This window comes from Vanessa tameamea, chromosome 23, assembly GCF_037043105.1.
Source record: "Vanessa tameamea isolate UH-Manoa-2023 chromosome 23, ilVanTame1 primary haplotype, whole genome shotgun sequence".
NCBI classification, from domain to species: domain Eukaryota; kingdom Metazoa; phylum Arthropoda; class Insecta; order Lepidoptera; family Nymphalidae; genus Vanessa; species Vanessa tameamea.
In genome coordinates this window covers 8971118-8989316 of record NC_087331.1, presented here as the reverse complement: position 1 = coordinate 8989316, position 18199 = coordinate 8971118, and the positions used below count along the sequence as shown (strand labels likewise).

Below are 18199 nucleotides of genomic sequence, written 5' to 3'. Positions count from 1 at the left end.
ACATAAATGTCTTTAAAATTATCGGTCACAATTGCAGTGTGTACCTCGCATATTTATCGAAAAAAAATAATAATTAGATATCATATCTTTTGCAATTAAATTAAACTAAAGGTACCGTACATTCTTTCCCGTTTTTCATTTCAAAATAATTGTAGATATTATTATTAAATTTAATGGGAATGTATACACTAAAAACTTATGAAATAGAAACTTTTTATCGACAGCATTTATTATATCTAAAAGTAATTCGATCGAAATATGAAACTCTTTCGCATTTTTACGATTTTTTTTTGTATTATCTGTGACCGAATCCTAGATGGGATTTTTGTAATCTGTGATATTTCTTTTCATTGTCAAGCAAAATGGCGGATCAGGTATGTGCAGATTTTATTCAAGAAAAATAAGTTTTTGGATAGTTTTCTTCTATTTAACATCATTTTTTAGAAGCAACAAGTATATCCTATTTATCTCGTAATATGTTTTTGTGAAAGTGTTATTGATGTTTGTAAAAATGTGTTTAAAAATATCCACGTGGGATTCGGCTATTGTATTATTTCTCTCAAATAGTGTGTCTATTTCTAATGTGGATTGAATTCTATTTGAATGAATAAATGCAGTTCGATTTACTAATAATAAGACATGTTAACTTTATTCAAAAATAGTGTTAAAACATACAACATGAATAGGTTAGTTTTTACCAAAGGTTTGACTGTTAATTTTTCAGGAATGCGTGCTTTGTAAGTAGTGGTACTGAAAAATGTTTTTTTCAGGCAAATTATTTTGTTTTAAATTGAGTAATGACTAATTGTGTTTTACTTTTCAATTTAGCTTATTTCACAACATTTTTAAACAAAACAATTTTAATATTTTTCATCTAAACTATTTTTAGTTCTCACCTCGTTGATAATTTTTTGTCTAAGAGCAACCAGTTATTAGGTACCTAATAAACATTGCCAATTCCAGACCGAACGTTCATTCCAAAAGCAACCGACGGTCTTCTTGAACCGTAAGAAAGGCATTGGTGTGAAAAGGAGCCGGAAGCCACTGAGATACCACAAAGATGTGGGACTCGGCTTCAAAACACCGAGAGAGGTAACGCATGGAGTGGTTATTAATGTGTGTTTTTCTTTCCGTAGACAGAGAAAGCGTTTCAGAAACAGGCGACAGTCTTCCTCAACCGGAAGGGGGGTATGAAGAGGAAGGATATGAGACATCATAAGAATGTCGGTCTAGGTTTCAAGACACCACGAGAGGTCTGAGTTTACCATTTTGGTATCGGTGGCAGGCGGTGGCTTCTACGTCGCTAACAGTGGTTTTATTACAGACTAGAACAGTCAACATTACAATAAATTATTATAAAATTAAATAAGTGGATCTGTATAGTATTAGTATTAATTAGCAAATTTTGTTTACCGTTCTATCTGTAAAGGTGCTAGTCCATGTTGATAATTAAGCTAACAGTAATGTAAGACTTTAATAGATCACAAAATATATTTCATAGTGCTTTGAAATATTGGTACCGAGTATATTATTAGTAATTTTTAAACAACAGCTATTTTTTTTTACACTTAGGCTTATATTTATAATAAGCAATTAAAATGTTTATAACGCATAGTCATATGCTATATTAGTCAGTTTCAAGTTATTTTGTGGTCTATAATCACTAAAATTAAAGGTAAGTTGCATGATTCCAAATGCATGTTACATACATATAAGCCAAATTTACTATAATTATAAAATGGTATGTTAAAGAAATATTCTATCTGCTGCATTGTGCTAGTTAAAGCTATGGTGCATAACATTGGGAGGAAAGGAAAGCTGTATAATATAAGCTTGATATATACTTTGGTTGAAGCTATATACATACTCTTGCAGGTGTGCTAAGTATATCAAATTCTTGATTTTTTTTAATTAATTGTGTTTCATTATTATCTTTAAATATAATATTCTGACTGTAACACAATAGTTGCTCCATAAATCCACTTTAAATCTGCATTAGTATGAATAGTTTTACCAATAATTTCACATAATTCTAAGCTATGTTTAAGTTTTTCAAAATGATGATAATCACACGACGGTCTTCTTATTTACAAAATGATGAAGATAAGTGTTTCAACCCATATTCTGATTTATTATAAAAATAGCAACTGCTGTCTATGATTGTAATGATATTTGTCTGTAGAATAGTTTTTTAATTATGATAAAATAATTATTACAATAATATAAAGCACTTGTTATTTTTAATACATTTCAAACATAAAAAACGTTATTACATTTTATGAAAGTAAGCTTTAACCTCTGCATATAAAACTTACAGGCGATAGAAGGCACGTATATTGACAAGAAGTGCCCATTCACCGGCAATGTGTCCATCCGTGGACGTATCCTAACCGGTGTCGTCCAGAAGATGAAGATGCAACGCACAATCGTCATCAGGCGTGACTACTTGCACTACCTACCCAAATACAACAGATTCGAGAAGCGACACAGAAATATGTCTGTTCATTTGTCACCTTGCTTCAGGTATTTACTATTTGTTTTTATTTTATATAGATCAGTGAATAGTTCTTCATATGAATGGTGTATGATATGGTAAAGTTACAGGACATTACGTTATAAGTATATATCAAGTTCTACTAATTACAAATAATAATTTTTGTTATTTACACTAGATGATCACAAAGAAAATATTAGTTAATGCCTAAAATTAATATACAAGTTAGATAAGAGATATGTCTAAAAAGTGTTAAGTATATTTTTCTATGAAGTTATTACTTTCTTTTTGTGTACTATAAGATTTTACTGATGTGACACTTTTTACTGATGTGTGATTAAAATTAATTGTAAATGCATAATTATAAAACTAAATATGCTTTTCTCTATTTTTTAATATATATGCCGCCAGCAGATCCTAGCAGTATTTCCCGCGTTAATCTTTACCGTAAATGTTTGTTCAATTCAGACTCGTAGATCGTCAGATTTGCACGGTCAAACAAACGAACTCTGCTTTATATATTTGTATAGATATAGGTAGTTCACTTATGATAAAATAAGAAAAGACACTTTTTCGTAGTTTTCGCATAACTTATGCATTTAAAATTATTATTTTTTACCATTTTGCTCATCATTTACTGATAGTTGAATACTATGTCATATTAAATGATGATACCCACACGACGGTCTTCTTAATACCAATTGACGATGAACGTGTTCTAACCCAACATCTGATTTATTTTGTACAATTATTGAATCAATAATAAACCTCGTAAGATGTACAATAGAATACCTATTAATTTCCAGGGACGTGGAACTCGGAGACATTGTCACGATCGGCGAATGCAGGCCACTTTCCAAGACTGTGAGGTTCAACGTGCTGAAGGTTTCCAAGGGCAAGGGATCCAAGAAATCCTTCAAAAAATTCTAATCTATTAAAATTACTTCATAAGTAAATATGTGTATTATTTATCACTTTAGAATAAGGTTAAAACTTGTTAAATCAAAGTTTTTTTTTTAATCATATCGGTCAAAAAACCAGCAGTAGTGAGATTTAATGGTAAGTTTCTTCGGGTGGTATATCAGGATCGGTTGCGTGTGTTATCGCGATACCCCAACAGTTGCCCTACTGCGCGAGCCACGTTATTCTCGAGGTACAGAGAAACCCTAGTCTTCGGCAATATTATATAATTAGTTTTCTCTTTATTTGTAGTAAAAAATGTTAAATTTTATGTTAAAATCTGGTTTCAAATAGGCAATGAGACAACTAAAGGGTCCGCCCAATTTTTGTACGAGACCTAATATTGGGTCGTTATTCATTCTTTGGAATAGGCTAGGTTTATTGGCTTAAGATAAGCTAAATGTTAGAGAGTAGCCCTAGCCTCCAATACGGTGTTACGTCAAAGGAAGTCATAATTAATTATATCACATTATTATAGATAATGGAAACTATATATAAAATTATTGGTATAATTAGTTGTTTAATAATTTGTTAAACTTTAATTAATACTATTTTATTAGGCACACTATTTAAGATTGCCACAAATACATATACATACTGCTTTTTTTAAAAAGATTGATCTGTCAAGAAATGATGGCATGATTGGAAGTTATTGAAAAATATATTTGTTGAGAATTATTATAAAACGTGATTTTTGTTGTCATCTTAAAACTACTGAAATTACATAAGGCTAGATGTTTTTAGAATTCATGCCAGGAGGTGATAAATATAGATTGAAACGTTATCTGCATTTCGAAATTAACACAAAAATAATATTTCCACAATATTTGTTGATCTAAATGTGTATTTAATTATTATTATTAAATTAGGATTTTAAGTGGATATGCCGAATTCACGATGCGTAAACAAATGATATCGTGTTCAAGCGCCTACTAAATATTTATAGCAACAAATTTCAATACAACTAATAATAATATAATAAAAATAAATTCATTGTCTTTTAGATTATAATATATATGAATACCAACATTGCATGTCTTATAAAAATCACCTACTACTCTACTTGTCTAGTTTGTTCGTATTCTAATGTAATGGCAATCTGAACTCAGAGGCGACTGGAGAGAAATATAGTTCAAGTATGATTATAATATTGATACATGCAACGAGAACACGCGAACAAATATCCAACATTTATTGTTGAAAATTTAGTCCTGCCTTCTAAAATAAAGTAGGCGTTTGCTTGAAAATAGTATTTACATTGTACACACTAATAAAGGAAATTAATTATTTTTTTTATTTAACAGATATATAAGTTAGGTAACATAAAATAAAGAGAGCGATTACTCAGATTGTTTTCAGATAACATAACATCTTCTGAGGCGAGTTTGCAAAAAGCGCTTTCATCAAGTAATTTCAAATAGTTGTACAATTTCAACATCGTCAAAACCACTGAAAAATTAACTTTCAGTTAGAACAGTATTTACTCTAAAAGGATAACAGTTCCAAAATAGACACTAATTAGTTATCTATATTTATTCATAATAGAACCTCATTACGTATATAATTAATCCCGATAGAATAGAAGATACTACATACACAATCAAAAATGTATGTATGTATGTATAGGGCTAATTAGTGTTAATAATAGAAACACTACATTTGTAGTATATTCTAATAATAGTAAATACAACAAATATTATAAATTCGTATTTATTTAAATGTTTTTAAAGTCTGCGTGGAAAAAAACGCTTCAATATAAAATATTTTATCTGTTCTAAGTGAAACATCGATAAGGATGTTCATCATTCGAAGAATAAAGTATCGATTAAAATTAATATATATCTTATTAAAACTAAACATATAATATTATTTAAAAATGATATTTTAACGTAAAATACTATTGATACCGAGTGGGAATATATATTATTTCTTTATAAATTATTACATATGTTTTAGTTAATATAAATAAATAAAAATACAAGAACTAATATGTATCCTCACAAATTGCCATATCATAGTCTGACTATAATGATTTCAAATTTTTTCATGCTAAAATTGCAGTATGATTAATATGAGACAGAATTATAAAATAAAAAAAGTTGTATATTTTATAGTTTTAAAATCACTATGTAAACTACTAATATTTCAATTCAATTTTCTTAGATTTTTAATAAATATATAAATCATGTTAATTACTAAAAATTAAATCGATTTACATCGGCAATCGAAAACGATATTTTTTTTATACTTACTTCACTTAAGAATTACAAATATATTCAATGTCCAATGTCCATCTTGTGAACTTGGCAACTTGCACGTAACAGCAACTAGATTCACTAAACGATATGATATCGTTCTTCTCGAAACTCTCGTTGAAGAACTCAGAAAAGCCGGCTGAAGAATTAGCTAAACCTGCGTATATGGACAAAAGTGCTACATTGCAGGAGCTCGGGTATAAAGACGATAATGACCTGAGAGAGACAATATATGGTTTGTTTTGAACATTTTCGAGTGCTTTGGGATTGTTTTTAAAGAATTTTTCCGTGGTTTTAACCAGTGTTGTGGTGTTCTAGACTTTTTGCGGACAATACGGGATCCAGAGAAGCCGAGTACGTTAGAGGATCTCAAGGTTGTTTATGAAGAGGGAATATTTGTTAAAGAGCCCACAGCTGACAAGGTTCCTGTTTTGCGTGTGGAGTACAATCCCACAGTGCCTCACTGCTCGCTGGCGACGCTCATTGGATTATGCATTAGAATTAAAATATTGAGATCAATACATCACCCTGTGAAATTAGATATATTTATAAAGAAGGGAGCGCACACGACAGAAGATGAAAGTAAGTAATAAATTATTTTCAATAAATAGTAACTATCAAGTTATGCATGCAGGTGTTGTTATTGCAATTAATTTGTTAACTATATGTACTAACAGACAAAGATTAGCAAAACTTATAAAATATATTCAAAATCCCTATCCAGTTTCTCTATTACAAATATATACTCAATTTTTCTTTACTAACTATCATTTTTGAATATAATGTATTACTTACGAGATTTATTACTCTGATTAAATATGTGGTGCAAATTCTTTGTAAAAAATAGTTCATAATAATAAAAATATACAAAAATTACAGATAAATATTGCCTTAAATATGTGCAATTGAAGGTGCCTGGGTCATAATTAGTAAGTTTAATAAACATTTACTGACCCTTAAGCTAAAATGAATAAGCATTTACTCAGAGCGCCTGACCTCATCAAAAATAATATGTTTTTTAATAATATACACTTATCTGCATATCAACCTTGGATTAAGTAAAAGCTATTACAAAATACATATCCCAGCATAATAATTACTTGTTTATGCAAAACATGATTATAAAAGCAAACATTTTATATATGAAAAGGGTTATCAGACACTAGTGATATATCATGACTTTGCATTTTTATAAGCAATGTTTTAAATTGGCAGAATATTTTGTACATTATAAGTAAAGATAAATCCAAAAAATAAGAGACAAACATAAAATATGAATATAAAAATTGTTACAATGTTTTTCTGTATGATAATTATTAATAATGAAGTATTGTCTTTTTTCATAATAGAAAAGTACTGTGCATTTTGGCAGAATATTTTGCTCCTTATTATTTGCACAACAATGAAAGCTTAATATTAAAGAATATTTACAATTGAAATAGTAATACAATAAAATCAATATTGTTTATTCAATGTAGAAGTTAAACTTACTTATTGAATATCAAATTAAACGCTGGTTCGGATAAGAAAATATCTCAGGATATTTGAGAAGAACCACAAAAAAAAAACAGTAGGGATTTTTTTTAACAAATTTGTAATTGTTTACATATGTTTAATATTACAAAGAAATAGCCAGGAAATGAGAATTCTTATAATGTTCATATATTAAATTAGTATTATACAAATAATACCTAGAAACATAATGTCTTCTTTCAAAATTATTATTTACAACATTAAATCTATATGCACTAATACAAAAATCAAATTAAATATTGCTCATAATATTTGTTTTTCTTATAGTTGTAAATAATATGAGATAACTACATATATATATATACATATGTCTTCCAAGAAGACGACAAAGCTCGAAGTCCAGTGAAGATCTGCTGATGTTCATTAAAAATATTAAATAACGCCACAATTTATAAAAATAAAATGTAAAAAAAGGCACGGGCAACTGTGAGCCCGTGGATGTTGTAAAGTAAATTAAAAAAAAAAAAAAAAACATATCTATAGTTATTTAACATGATGTAAAAATAAAAAAACTAAAAAAAAACATAGTCCTTATGCAGAATGAAATATTTTTGTAATGTAAACACTTTCCTGAAAACATCTTTCTAATAATAAATTGACATTCCTTTTTCTGCAAATACTAATTTAATTTGTCTCCATTGATAGAGTTAATCAAAAATTTTGAAGGTGTTTATAAATTACACCATAAAGATTTGTTACAAAATTACTTCAATTTTTTACATTACTTAAATTGTTTTTAATTAAAAAACAATATATTCCTCCAGCTTCGCCTGGAAATACCTAAAAATATTCAAGATATATTTGCATAGTCAATGTTATTCTGGGTTACAGTCTTTCTTCTTCTTTTAAGCATAGGACAAAATCAATATTATACTATCCCTAGATTCAAAATAGTATTATGGTAATATACCATGTTAGTATAATTTTTTAATAATACCAGCTTGAATACATTTGTGTACCACTGTTGTCTTTAACTAAATTTGTGTCTATAATTCATCTATATTTTGTTAATTAGGGAAAACACTATGAAAACTAGTATGAATTAAATTCTTCCACATGTGCATGTCTACTGAAGGAATGTGGTGTCATCACCAGATTAAACTCAAATTCCATAAGGTCCTTGCCCATCTGAGTGCGACACACAGGCCATTTTACATTTTAGCAGACAGTGACTGTGTTATGATAATGAGCAGGCACAACTAGTTGTTCATGTAAACAAAGTTATATTGTTATTTATGCAACTTGTAGGAAGTGACAATGGTCTATTATTGTAACATTTGATACAATGTGTTTATCTTAAATGCTATTGTAGAATTACAATTGATAACATTGTATGTCTGAATAGCATGGTCTCGTTTTGTTACTGAACTTTGTTGTCAAGCTCAGTTATCTGATAGGAGAATTAGTTCTGTTTTTTTTTTTATGCCGTTGCTAAGTTGTGCCAGTGTCCTGTTGTGTTTTCAGTGTTTGATATTTTTGTGCTATGATACATTAAGTTTTGTTTGAGTTTTTTTTTTTTGGTAATTGTGCACATTTAGGTAATTTTAAATCGTTCAATTTAATCATTACTATACAATAAATATATTTCACTGAGTCTGAATTTAAAATTTTTATTTTCGTATTTATCTAAATTAATAAGAATGAAATAGTAACATGATTACATATAAAAATTAAGTCTATGATTTGTCAAAATATAACATAAAAAGATCAATTATTCCGTTCTACTTGAGTGATTGGATACAATCAAATCCAAATCGAGGTTGTGGAATCTCAGTAATGCACAGTAACTGAGAGTTCATCTACCTATGTAATTTGTACTATGAATAATTCATCTATTGTTAGGATTAAATTGTATCAGACGTAAATCTTAGTAGTAGTACAAAACACTGATTAGTTAAGCTAGAGTTTTTGTGTCCCAGATTTTCATTAAGTTTCCTTCATTCATAGATATATATATGAAAATCACTTTTTAGGTACTTACCTAATTATTTTGTAATCGAATTTTAGTAAGACAATAATTGTGTACAGTAAAAAGAAGTAGCATTTAATATTCAAATTATGCAAACTACAATTTGGGTCATTGGTTTCTTTTATCATACTAAAATAACACGTATGCAAGCTCATCGTATTAAAGTACCCGCATAATAGACGATAAATAACATATACTACATCGATCTTATAACAGACTTTGAACTTGAAAGGGTAAAAATACAGTCTTTGTATTTTGATCCTTGAACAATTCTTTATCTATGTCTTTTTGTTATTATACAGAAACTACGATTTTTATAAAATTTGTTAATATGCAAGCTTGAACCCCAAGGAAGGACTTGGACTACATTTTTATACATAACAACTTGACAACAACTGGTTTTCTTATATACATTTTTATAATATATTGACTTAGTAGTTTTTTCAGTAAGGCATTAGAAAAAAAACTTCTAATTTATGAGTATAGCTTATATAAAACTTAATTTCTACTTATTCATTTGCACACAAAAACTATGAAATTTTATTAGGGGTTTTACTACTTTAGAGATTATTTAATCTTAGAGTTGAATAAAACATTAAGTACTAATGCCATTGTGTGTATTTATTTGTGTATGTTATGCATAATAAATAATCTATGTCCTGCGAAGTTCAAGTTCGTTTCATAAAAATTTCATCAAATTCGGTTTAGTAATTTAGCCGCGAAAGAGCATCAGTCAGAGTTACTTTCTCATTTATAAAACTATAGATAATATTAAGAATATTGTTATTTTTATAATTTTTAAATATAATTTTAAAAAAACTAACAGTATGTAGATGTAATACAGCTCCTCTCAAGGAGAAGGCGTATTCCACCATGCTGTTACAATTCCAGCTAAAGTTAAATAAACTAAAAATATGAATCTAATGGGTACAACTTTAATTATATTATAGATAAACGTATAGATAGTTTTTTCTTTTACACATCTAAAATAAGTATAGTAGTACTTTATTACACATTTGTACAATGAGACGGGCTTATCAATCAATATTTTTTTCCAGACAATCTTAAGCTTTTAATAAAATAATCAAATGGTTCAATAAAATTATGATTACTATGCATAAATATCGTTATAAAATCGTATATTATACGTAAGAATAATACTAGCAACCAGCAGTCACTATGTAACGACTGAGAACTACTCCGAAGACTTATCACTACAAATTAACAAGCGATGGGTACCAAATGAAAAATTGAATAGGCACAAATGTAGGTCAAGATCTTTTTAATATAGCAATATTTATAAAAATATACATATATGATTACGTTGGAAAAAATATTTGCTTTATTCTCTTAATAACATACAATTAAACATAAATACACATATATTGGGAATTTGATTTTTAATGAAAACCACTGTGTGAGGTTAATTTGTTTTAAAATACGATTTAATTGGTGGTAGGGCTTTGTGCTACCACTTGGGTAGGTTGGTACCTTATCTTATATGTGATATGTGGGACCAACAAACATCATACATTCTATCGCCAAACAGAATGGAAAATGAAGGTTGAAGCATCTTATCTCCTAAGGTTGGTTGTGAATTGGCAATGTAATGAGTTGTTAATATATGACGACCTCCGTGGTCGAGTAGTGTGTACACCGGTTTTCATGGGTACGCCACTCCGAGGTCCTGGGTTTGATTCCTGACCGAGTCGATGTAGAAAAAGTTAATTGGTTTTCTTGTTACTACGGTGGTTTTCCATAACACAAGTGCTTTAGCTACTTACATTGGGATCAGAGTAATGTATGTGATGTTGTCCGATATTTATTTATTATTATTATTATTTATAATATTTATTATAAAAATACCATACTCTTTTTGAAACAGTAACGGCCATACTTACAAGTTTCACGGATGATTAGTTAAACACTGAATTCATTTGAAAGAAGAAGCCAGCATTGTTTAATTTAGATCTAGAACCCCCCCCCATTTCCAACATTAATAGGTAAAGCCATAAGTGTTTATCATTACGATACAGCAATTAAATGAATACGAACGCTTTGTTATTCTAACAATTTGATAATGATTTATAAATAATTCACTGTTATCTATACGAATAATGATTATTATCAATATGTCTAGCTTTTGTTTATAAACATTCATGCACACGTACGAGAGACCCGTTACGACTTTGTACAAGAATTAATAACCTGCTGTACCTGATTTCTTAATGGCATATTATTATGGAATTATTTTCGAAAGCAAGTTGGATATATCTATCCCTATATGATATAAAACAAAGGCATTTCCCGCCTTCTGTACATTCTGTACATAGATGTGTTAAATTATGCAACGGATTTTAATGCGGTTTTCATCAATAACAGTGATTCAAGCTGAAGGTTTATATGAGTAATACATGCATATTATAGGAGAGAATTTCAACTTTCCTGACCGGAAGAAAACGGTGTTTTTTTAAGTTTGTTCTCCAATCAAAATTTGTAGCTTAGTAATATATAAAGCTACGTCGATCGAATCGACCGTAGGCTTAAGCAAGATTTAATAGAGTATTCATGTCCTTTATTTGTATATCTTAACCTCTTGAGTAAGCCTGCATGTGCTGGGTTCTGTCACATGTATGACAACTAACCCATAGTTTGGTTGGAATAAATTCCACTCGTTATCCTTAACTACGATCTGGAGTTATGTTTTACGCAAACAAATTATTACCGTCAACTACAACTTTTAAATTAATGTAATATTCTAATAATAGATATAGTCCAATGGTAGGAATCGTAACGCATCTTAAATGACGATTTCAAGTATAAACTTGCCTGGGTTACATTACATACATACATTAACAGCCTGTAAATTTCCCACTGCTGGGCTAAGGGCTCCTCTCCCATTGAGGAGAAGGTTTGGAGCATATTCCACCAAGTTGCTCCAATGCGGGTGGAATACACATGTGGCAGAATTTCGATGAAATTAGACACATACAGGTTTCCTCGCGATCTTTTCCTTTACCGCCGAGCACGAGATGAATTATAAACACAAATTAAGCACATGAAAATTCAGTGGTACTTGCCTGGGCTTTAACCCGAAATCATCGGCTATGATGAACGCGTTTTAACCACTGGGCGATCTCGGTTCTCGCCTGCTTCGCCTGGGTTAACGCACTACTAAATTTTCATGTACTGAATTTATGTTTACAATTCAAAACGTCGTGAGGAAACTGCGCGTGACCGATATGAATTTATTTCTGCCACAGTAATATCCATCTAAACGCATTGGATCATCACGGAATAATAAATTTGAAGCCTTTTTGTCAAAGGGAGAAAAGGCTGTTATTATTTATAGTCTAGTATTTGTGTAACTGGCTTGTTCAGTTGATATTGGTTGTCCAGTTAGTGTCCAGTTCATAAAATATTATATATGCGATCGAATTAGTAGTATCCTAAGAAGTTTGAACGCAGACATATAGACCTGCTTGGAGATTCAACGCTCTTGGTAACACTAAGTTGCCAACTTTACTTTTGTAGTGATACAGCTTTTATATTCGTTGTTCGTGTATCATAATTATTCTCGTTTACACACAAATCAGGTTTTAATGAGGAAGTATTGCTTTCCTTGACTTTTACGATTAACGTGGGAAGTTTAATGCAACTACGAATTTATATTCAAACAAAATGCGACAATATTTTGTTTGACTGGATAATCCAGTATATAAGGAAGCTATTCTGTACCTAACAACAACAAAACTCACCGCAAAACAAGATAGTGAAATGTCAGGTGCGAGTGACGTGACATATGAAAATGACATTTGCCGTAATAATTATCCTTTGTTTATCAATCGATTTTCTTTTTGTTTTGTTATCGATGAGCTTTAGCGTTATCAATAATACAAACTTGGAAACATAAAATGCATTATAATTATAATATGTTTTCACCGTAATTCGGTTTTACGATCGAGTCGACTAGTATCGTTTTGAATTCAGAAAATATTCTCATTTATGACGTTTTACGAAAGTAACTTGTGTCCTTTATATAATAAGAAGATATATGTATTTCTCAAAGAAAAGTTAGGAAAAGGGTATAATAGTATTTGTTTTTTGTTACAGTTAACAAGCAAATCAATGACAAAGAGAGGATTGCAGCCGCGATGGAAAATCCTAATTTAAGGAACCTTGTGGAAAACTGCATCGCTGACGAAGGATAAAAAAGTAGTAGAGTAAATATAAAACATTAGATCGAGTTCGTAGTGTTGTTCATAATACATTAGCGTAGAAAACATGGCGCCAGATGCAGCTTTTTCAAATATAAGTGACAAGAATGAGTTCACAAAATTCGCCAAATTCCTTGCCTACAAAGGAGTCCAAGTAATCGTCGAATCGAGGAAAGGTGTCAAAATTGAGCCAAACAGTAAAATAAACACATCGGATTCTGATTGGTTCAACCTGCAAATCCCAGACTCACCAGAAGTGAACCAGGCAACGAAGAATGCCTTACCTTCGGATAGAATTCTGGAAACAATTAAATCACAACTACATGTTGAAATATCCGTACAAACCGAGGATGGAGATGAGATGGTCCTAGAGTTATGGACTTTGGAATTAGATGATACACAATTTGACACATCATTGAAAGCTATGAATACTGTATACTTCCGAATGGGTATATTATTAAAGTCCTTGATAACTATTACGAGAATAACACCTGCATATCATCTATCGAGGAAGCAAAGGACGGAATCATTCACAATATTCTACAGAGTATATAACGGAGAACCGAAACTTAAGACACTTGGTGATTCGGTTAAGAAAATTCAAGCTGGACTGTTGAAAACACCTTTGGGTGGCCTCTGCTTCACCGTGTCTTACAGAACTAACTTTTCGATATCCCCAAATCGTTCTCAAACTGATAAAACACTTCTGTTAAAGAGTGATCATTTCGAATTGAGTCCGAAACATGTCATTTTTGAATCCAAAAAGAAAAAGGAAAAAGAACCTAAGTCGTCGCAAGTGGATTTGAATAAACCCCTACGATTACCGGCGTTTGTTGATGAGGTTCTTATTCAACAAGTGATCAAAGATTTTTTTGAGCAAATACCGATTCCAATTTGTAGAGTGCGACCAAAACCGAAAACACCAGAGGAAATTGTAATAGATTGCAAAAGTACACAAGATTTGGACATGAATGCCATGTCGAAGAGTCCAACTTCTTTAGAATTACCACCGAAAAAGTTTCCCGGTTTCCGAAGTGAGACTGAACCACCATTGAAACTTTTGCACTTTCCTTTCGCTGCTGACCATCCTATTCGAGAGCTGGCTGAATTTTATAAGGATTTTTTTAATGCACCTCATTTGAAGTTGGCTGATGACTACTCAGCGAGGATTAAGACAGCGGATTGTCAGGAAACTGAAATTACAAGCGATGACCTTTCCAGAGACCTGGCACTACACGAAAGCTCGTTACTGGAATTTGATGAGCTGCTGGCCGACATGTGTAGATCAGCGGAGTGGAGTGGGAATTAAGGGATCATTGGAGTGTATGGTGTTGGAAGACTGAATGTTATTAATTATCAAATATATGTATTTATTCCTTCAAATTCGTATTTAATTTACAACATAAAATTAGTCATAATTTTTCTTTTATATCTAGTTACTATGTTTAAGAAACGATTCGTTTTGCTGTGTGACAGTGGAATTGTTTAGGATGCTTAAATCAAAAACTACCATCGACTTAATATTTCCAGATCAGAAGCCGACATGTAGCATAGTCTAAAGTAGTTAAATTGTACGAAGGTGACAGATCAGTTTTTCTATAAAGAATTGGAAACGTCAATTAGACAATTCTACCCTCCGTAAGTTAAACGACTCGTTTTTTTTAATATAGTGTCGAAGTTTAGTAATTTTAAGTACCTGACTGAAATGGAATTAAAGATTGAAACATAAAGCGATTAATTATATATTAATGTCAAAAAACACTAATATTTATTCCTTATTTGTTGCTTTCTGTAGTCTATTGTTGGTGTTTTGCTATCTTTAATGTATAGAAGTATATTTGAATACATGGACTAGTTAGATCTCAATGTTATACTTTGCTCATTTATTAATTGTAAATTCCTTGTATTAGTAACCCTTTAGGATAAAATCATTTTAGTTGGTAAATTAAAACACTCCTTTAAATGGCAACATTTGTAATAAGATTTAAAAAAAAGAACTTTAATAACAAGATTTGTTTTTGCGGTAATTTGAAACAAATTTCCAAATCTCGTAAAGGTTTATATGAATGATTGTATTGTTGCCAGAAACGAAAATGAAAAAAGAAAAATAGCTAAATAAGTTTAAGTTTTAAATTCAGTTCCAAAAAATGATATCTTACTAACAATTGAATTTAAATAAGATATAGTAAAAAGAATGGGGACCAGAAAAGCTCATATGTCTTCGACATGTTTGTCAGCAGGATATCGATTTTATTTTATTATTCAATGAAACGTTCCTTTATTATTATTAAATATTTCAGTTAAATTTAATAATCGATTTAATTGAAATAAATATCCGAATAATACCAATTCAATCAATTGTTATAACTTGATTTTACATCGACATATCCGGTAATTAATACCGTATTCAATAAAGTAAAACAAGGCGGCGATGTATCGAGTTAAATGAGAACTGTAGATGTCCAATTCAGGTTTCTGGTTTACCGATTATGAGGTTAAAGAATTACCACATGATTAATAATAATGATGATGGTCTTTTAGATAAAACTAATAACTATTGGTCATTGGATTGATTGACTGTGTGAATGTATCGTGGACTATGGATAGTGAATTTAATTTTTGGTTGGGAAAGAGGTCGATGAAACGTACCATATTTTCAAGACAGTAATATCATAATTACATATTTTTATTGTATTGTATATAATTGGTATTAAACTTATCCTATGAATTTTATAATGTTCTGAGTGGCATTGAAATGTATTTTAAATGTATATTTTATAATTACGTTACTTTTTAAATGAATTATTGTGTACTTCAAATAAAATACTTTAATGTATCTACTTTTCAAATAGAATAAACTTTTATGAAGTTGATAGAATATTTATTGTGTTTTCCTTTAATATGTAGACTAATTTAGGTAGGTACATTTTATACTATTTTTTTTATTTTTACAATAACTTTTCATTGCATTGTGTTTTTTTATCCTATTGGTAGACGGACGTGCAAATGGGCTACCCGATGGTAAGTGGTCACCACCGTCCATAGATATTAGCGCTGTCCTTTAGCTAAGATGTTATGTCCTGGATGCCTTTGGGATTTTCTGCGACTTATCCAAAGCCTTTGATTGTGTTCAACATGAAACTATATCACTATGGAATTAGAGTATGTGCACTCGACCTTCTGACTTCTTATCTTAACAATATAATTGAGAGGGTTGACGTTAAAGGGACAAGGTCTCCTGGGGTCTCAGTTGGTATGGGGGTCCCACAAGGATCAATTCTTGGACCTTTTCTATTCCTCATATACATAAATGACTTGCTCTTTCTTGTTGGGAACAAACATGATATAGTATTGTTTGCTGATGATACCTCTTTGGTTTTTAAATTTAATAGGAAACAGGTACAGTATGACGATGTAAACAATGCTATGTCTGATATAGGACACTGGTTTAGCGTAAATAATCTTAGGCTGAATAATAAAAAAACTAAAATTATAAAATTTAGCACACCAAATTTGCAAAATGTAAAACTCGATGTACTTATCAATGGGAAATCCATGGATCCAGTTGAAACAACTGAATTTCTTAGCCTTAACTCTTGATGCCAAGTTACAGTGGCTCCCCCATATAAACGGATTGGCGGGTAGACTGAGTTCTGCGGCATTTGTGGTCAAAAAAATTAGATTATTTACCGATGTTGATACGGCTCGCCTAGTTTATTTCTGTTACTTTTACAGGATAATGTCCTACGGTAATAATACCCCAAAGCATAAGCTTTGGGGTAACGCAGCCGCTGTCCATACTATATTTGTGCTGCAGAAGAGGGCTATTCGTGCAATCTATAACCTAGGAGCCAAGGAATCATTAAGGTATTAAGTATTAGTATATATATATATATAGTAATATACATATAAGTATTTTTGAGAAAATGTGATTCTCATACCATTGGTACAAGGAACAAACACAATCTTGTTACTCCTGTTACTCGACTGCATAGAGTCAGTAACTCTTTTGTGGGACAATGTATACGCTTCTAAAACAGGATCCCAGAAAGCGTTCAAAATGCTTCTGTTGCCAAATTTAAAAAAATTGTTAAGGAACGCTTGTGTGCGAAAGGTTACTATACAATTAGTGAGTTTATGTTTGATAGCATACCTTGGGAATGAAACGATAGCCTCCGGGCTGTTTCTATTCATATACAATTATGTATCTAATTAATTTGACAACAAAAAAAGACCCGATGAGTTTCTTTCGCCGGTTCTTCTCAGGTCAGGGTGTTCCTTTTTCCGAACCGGTGGTAGTGTTTAATTTGACCATCAATAAGTAAGTGTAATTCTTCTATGTTGAATAAAGGAATTTGAGTTTGAGTTGTCCCTTGGGTCTGTAGATACACTCGTTGACTCACCTTTTTTCTCCGAAACACAACAACAATAACTATTGTTGTTTGGCAGTAAAACATCTGATGACTCGGCGGCCTCTACCTAGATGGGCCTACACGAAGTACTACCGCCAAGTTCAAAGACAGTATTGTTAAGTAACAAGCTCCCCTTGATGATTTATTCCTTTATCGCCTAGCACGATATGTATTTTGGCGACGTGAAAACTCAATGCCTGTCTGGTTAATTTGAATTAATGATTTATTTTTGCTCAACCAGTAATTTTGTTGTATTTTGCTGCTTCCAGAGCTTCTTTTAGCGTGCAAGCAATCAAAATTTGTAAACTAAAGAACGGATTTCTTAGAAAGTTCGAGTTATAATACCGACAGTTTATTAC

The 18199-nt window shown here is 30.8% G+C and overlaps 2 protein-coding genes across 4 annotated transcripts; both read left to right on the top strand.

The window, feature by feature from the left end:
• The first annotated feature begins 282 nt into the window (after window positions 1-282).
• Window positions 283-3450, top strand: LOC113395204 (small ribosomal subunit protein uS17). Of its 2 annotated transcripts, none has more exons than XM_026632776.2 (4): window positions 283-374; window positions 1137-1253; window positions 2318-2523; window positions 3301-3450. In XM_026632776.2, the coding sequence occupies exons 1-4, from the start codon at window positions 363-365 to the stop codon at window positions 3422-3424; spliced, it is 459 nt and encodes a 152-aa protein (XP_026488561.1). In that variant the 5' UTR covers window positions 283-362; the 3' UTR covers window positions 3425-3450. The 2 variants fall into 2 exon arrangements, with proteins under 2 accessions (XP_026488561.1, XP_026488560.1); XM_026632775.2 differs by lacking the exon at window positions 1137-1253 and adding an exon at window positions 964-1092 and having other exon boundaries at window positions 337-374.
• Window positions 3451-5739: 2289 nt separating this feature from the next.
• Window positions 5740-16306, top strand: Galla-1 (galla-1). 2 transcript variants are annotated; one of them, XM_026632763.2, is made up of 3 exons: window positions 5740-5944; window positions 6028-6291; window positions 13325-13741. In XM_026632763.2, exons 1-3 carry the CDS (start codon window positions 5800-5802, stop codon window positions 13420-13422), a joined length of 507 nt encoding a protein of 168 aa, XP_026488548.1. In that variant the 5' UTR covers window positions 5740-5799; the 3' UTR covers window positions 13423-13741. The 2 variants fall into 2 exon arrangements, with proteins under 2 accessions (XP_026488548.1, XP_026488557.1); XM_026632772.2 differs by having other exon boundaries at window positions 5740-6291; window positions 13325-16306.
• The last annotated feature ends 1893 nt before the right edge of the window (window positions 16307-18199 follow it).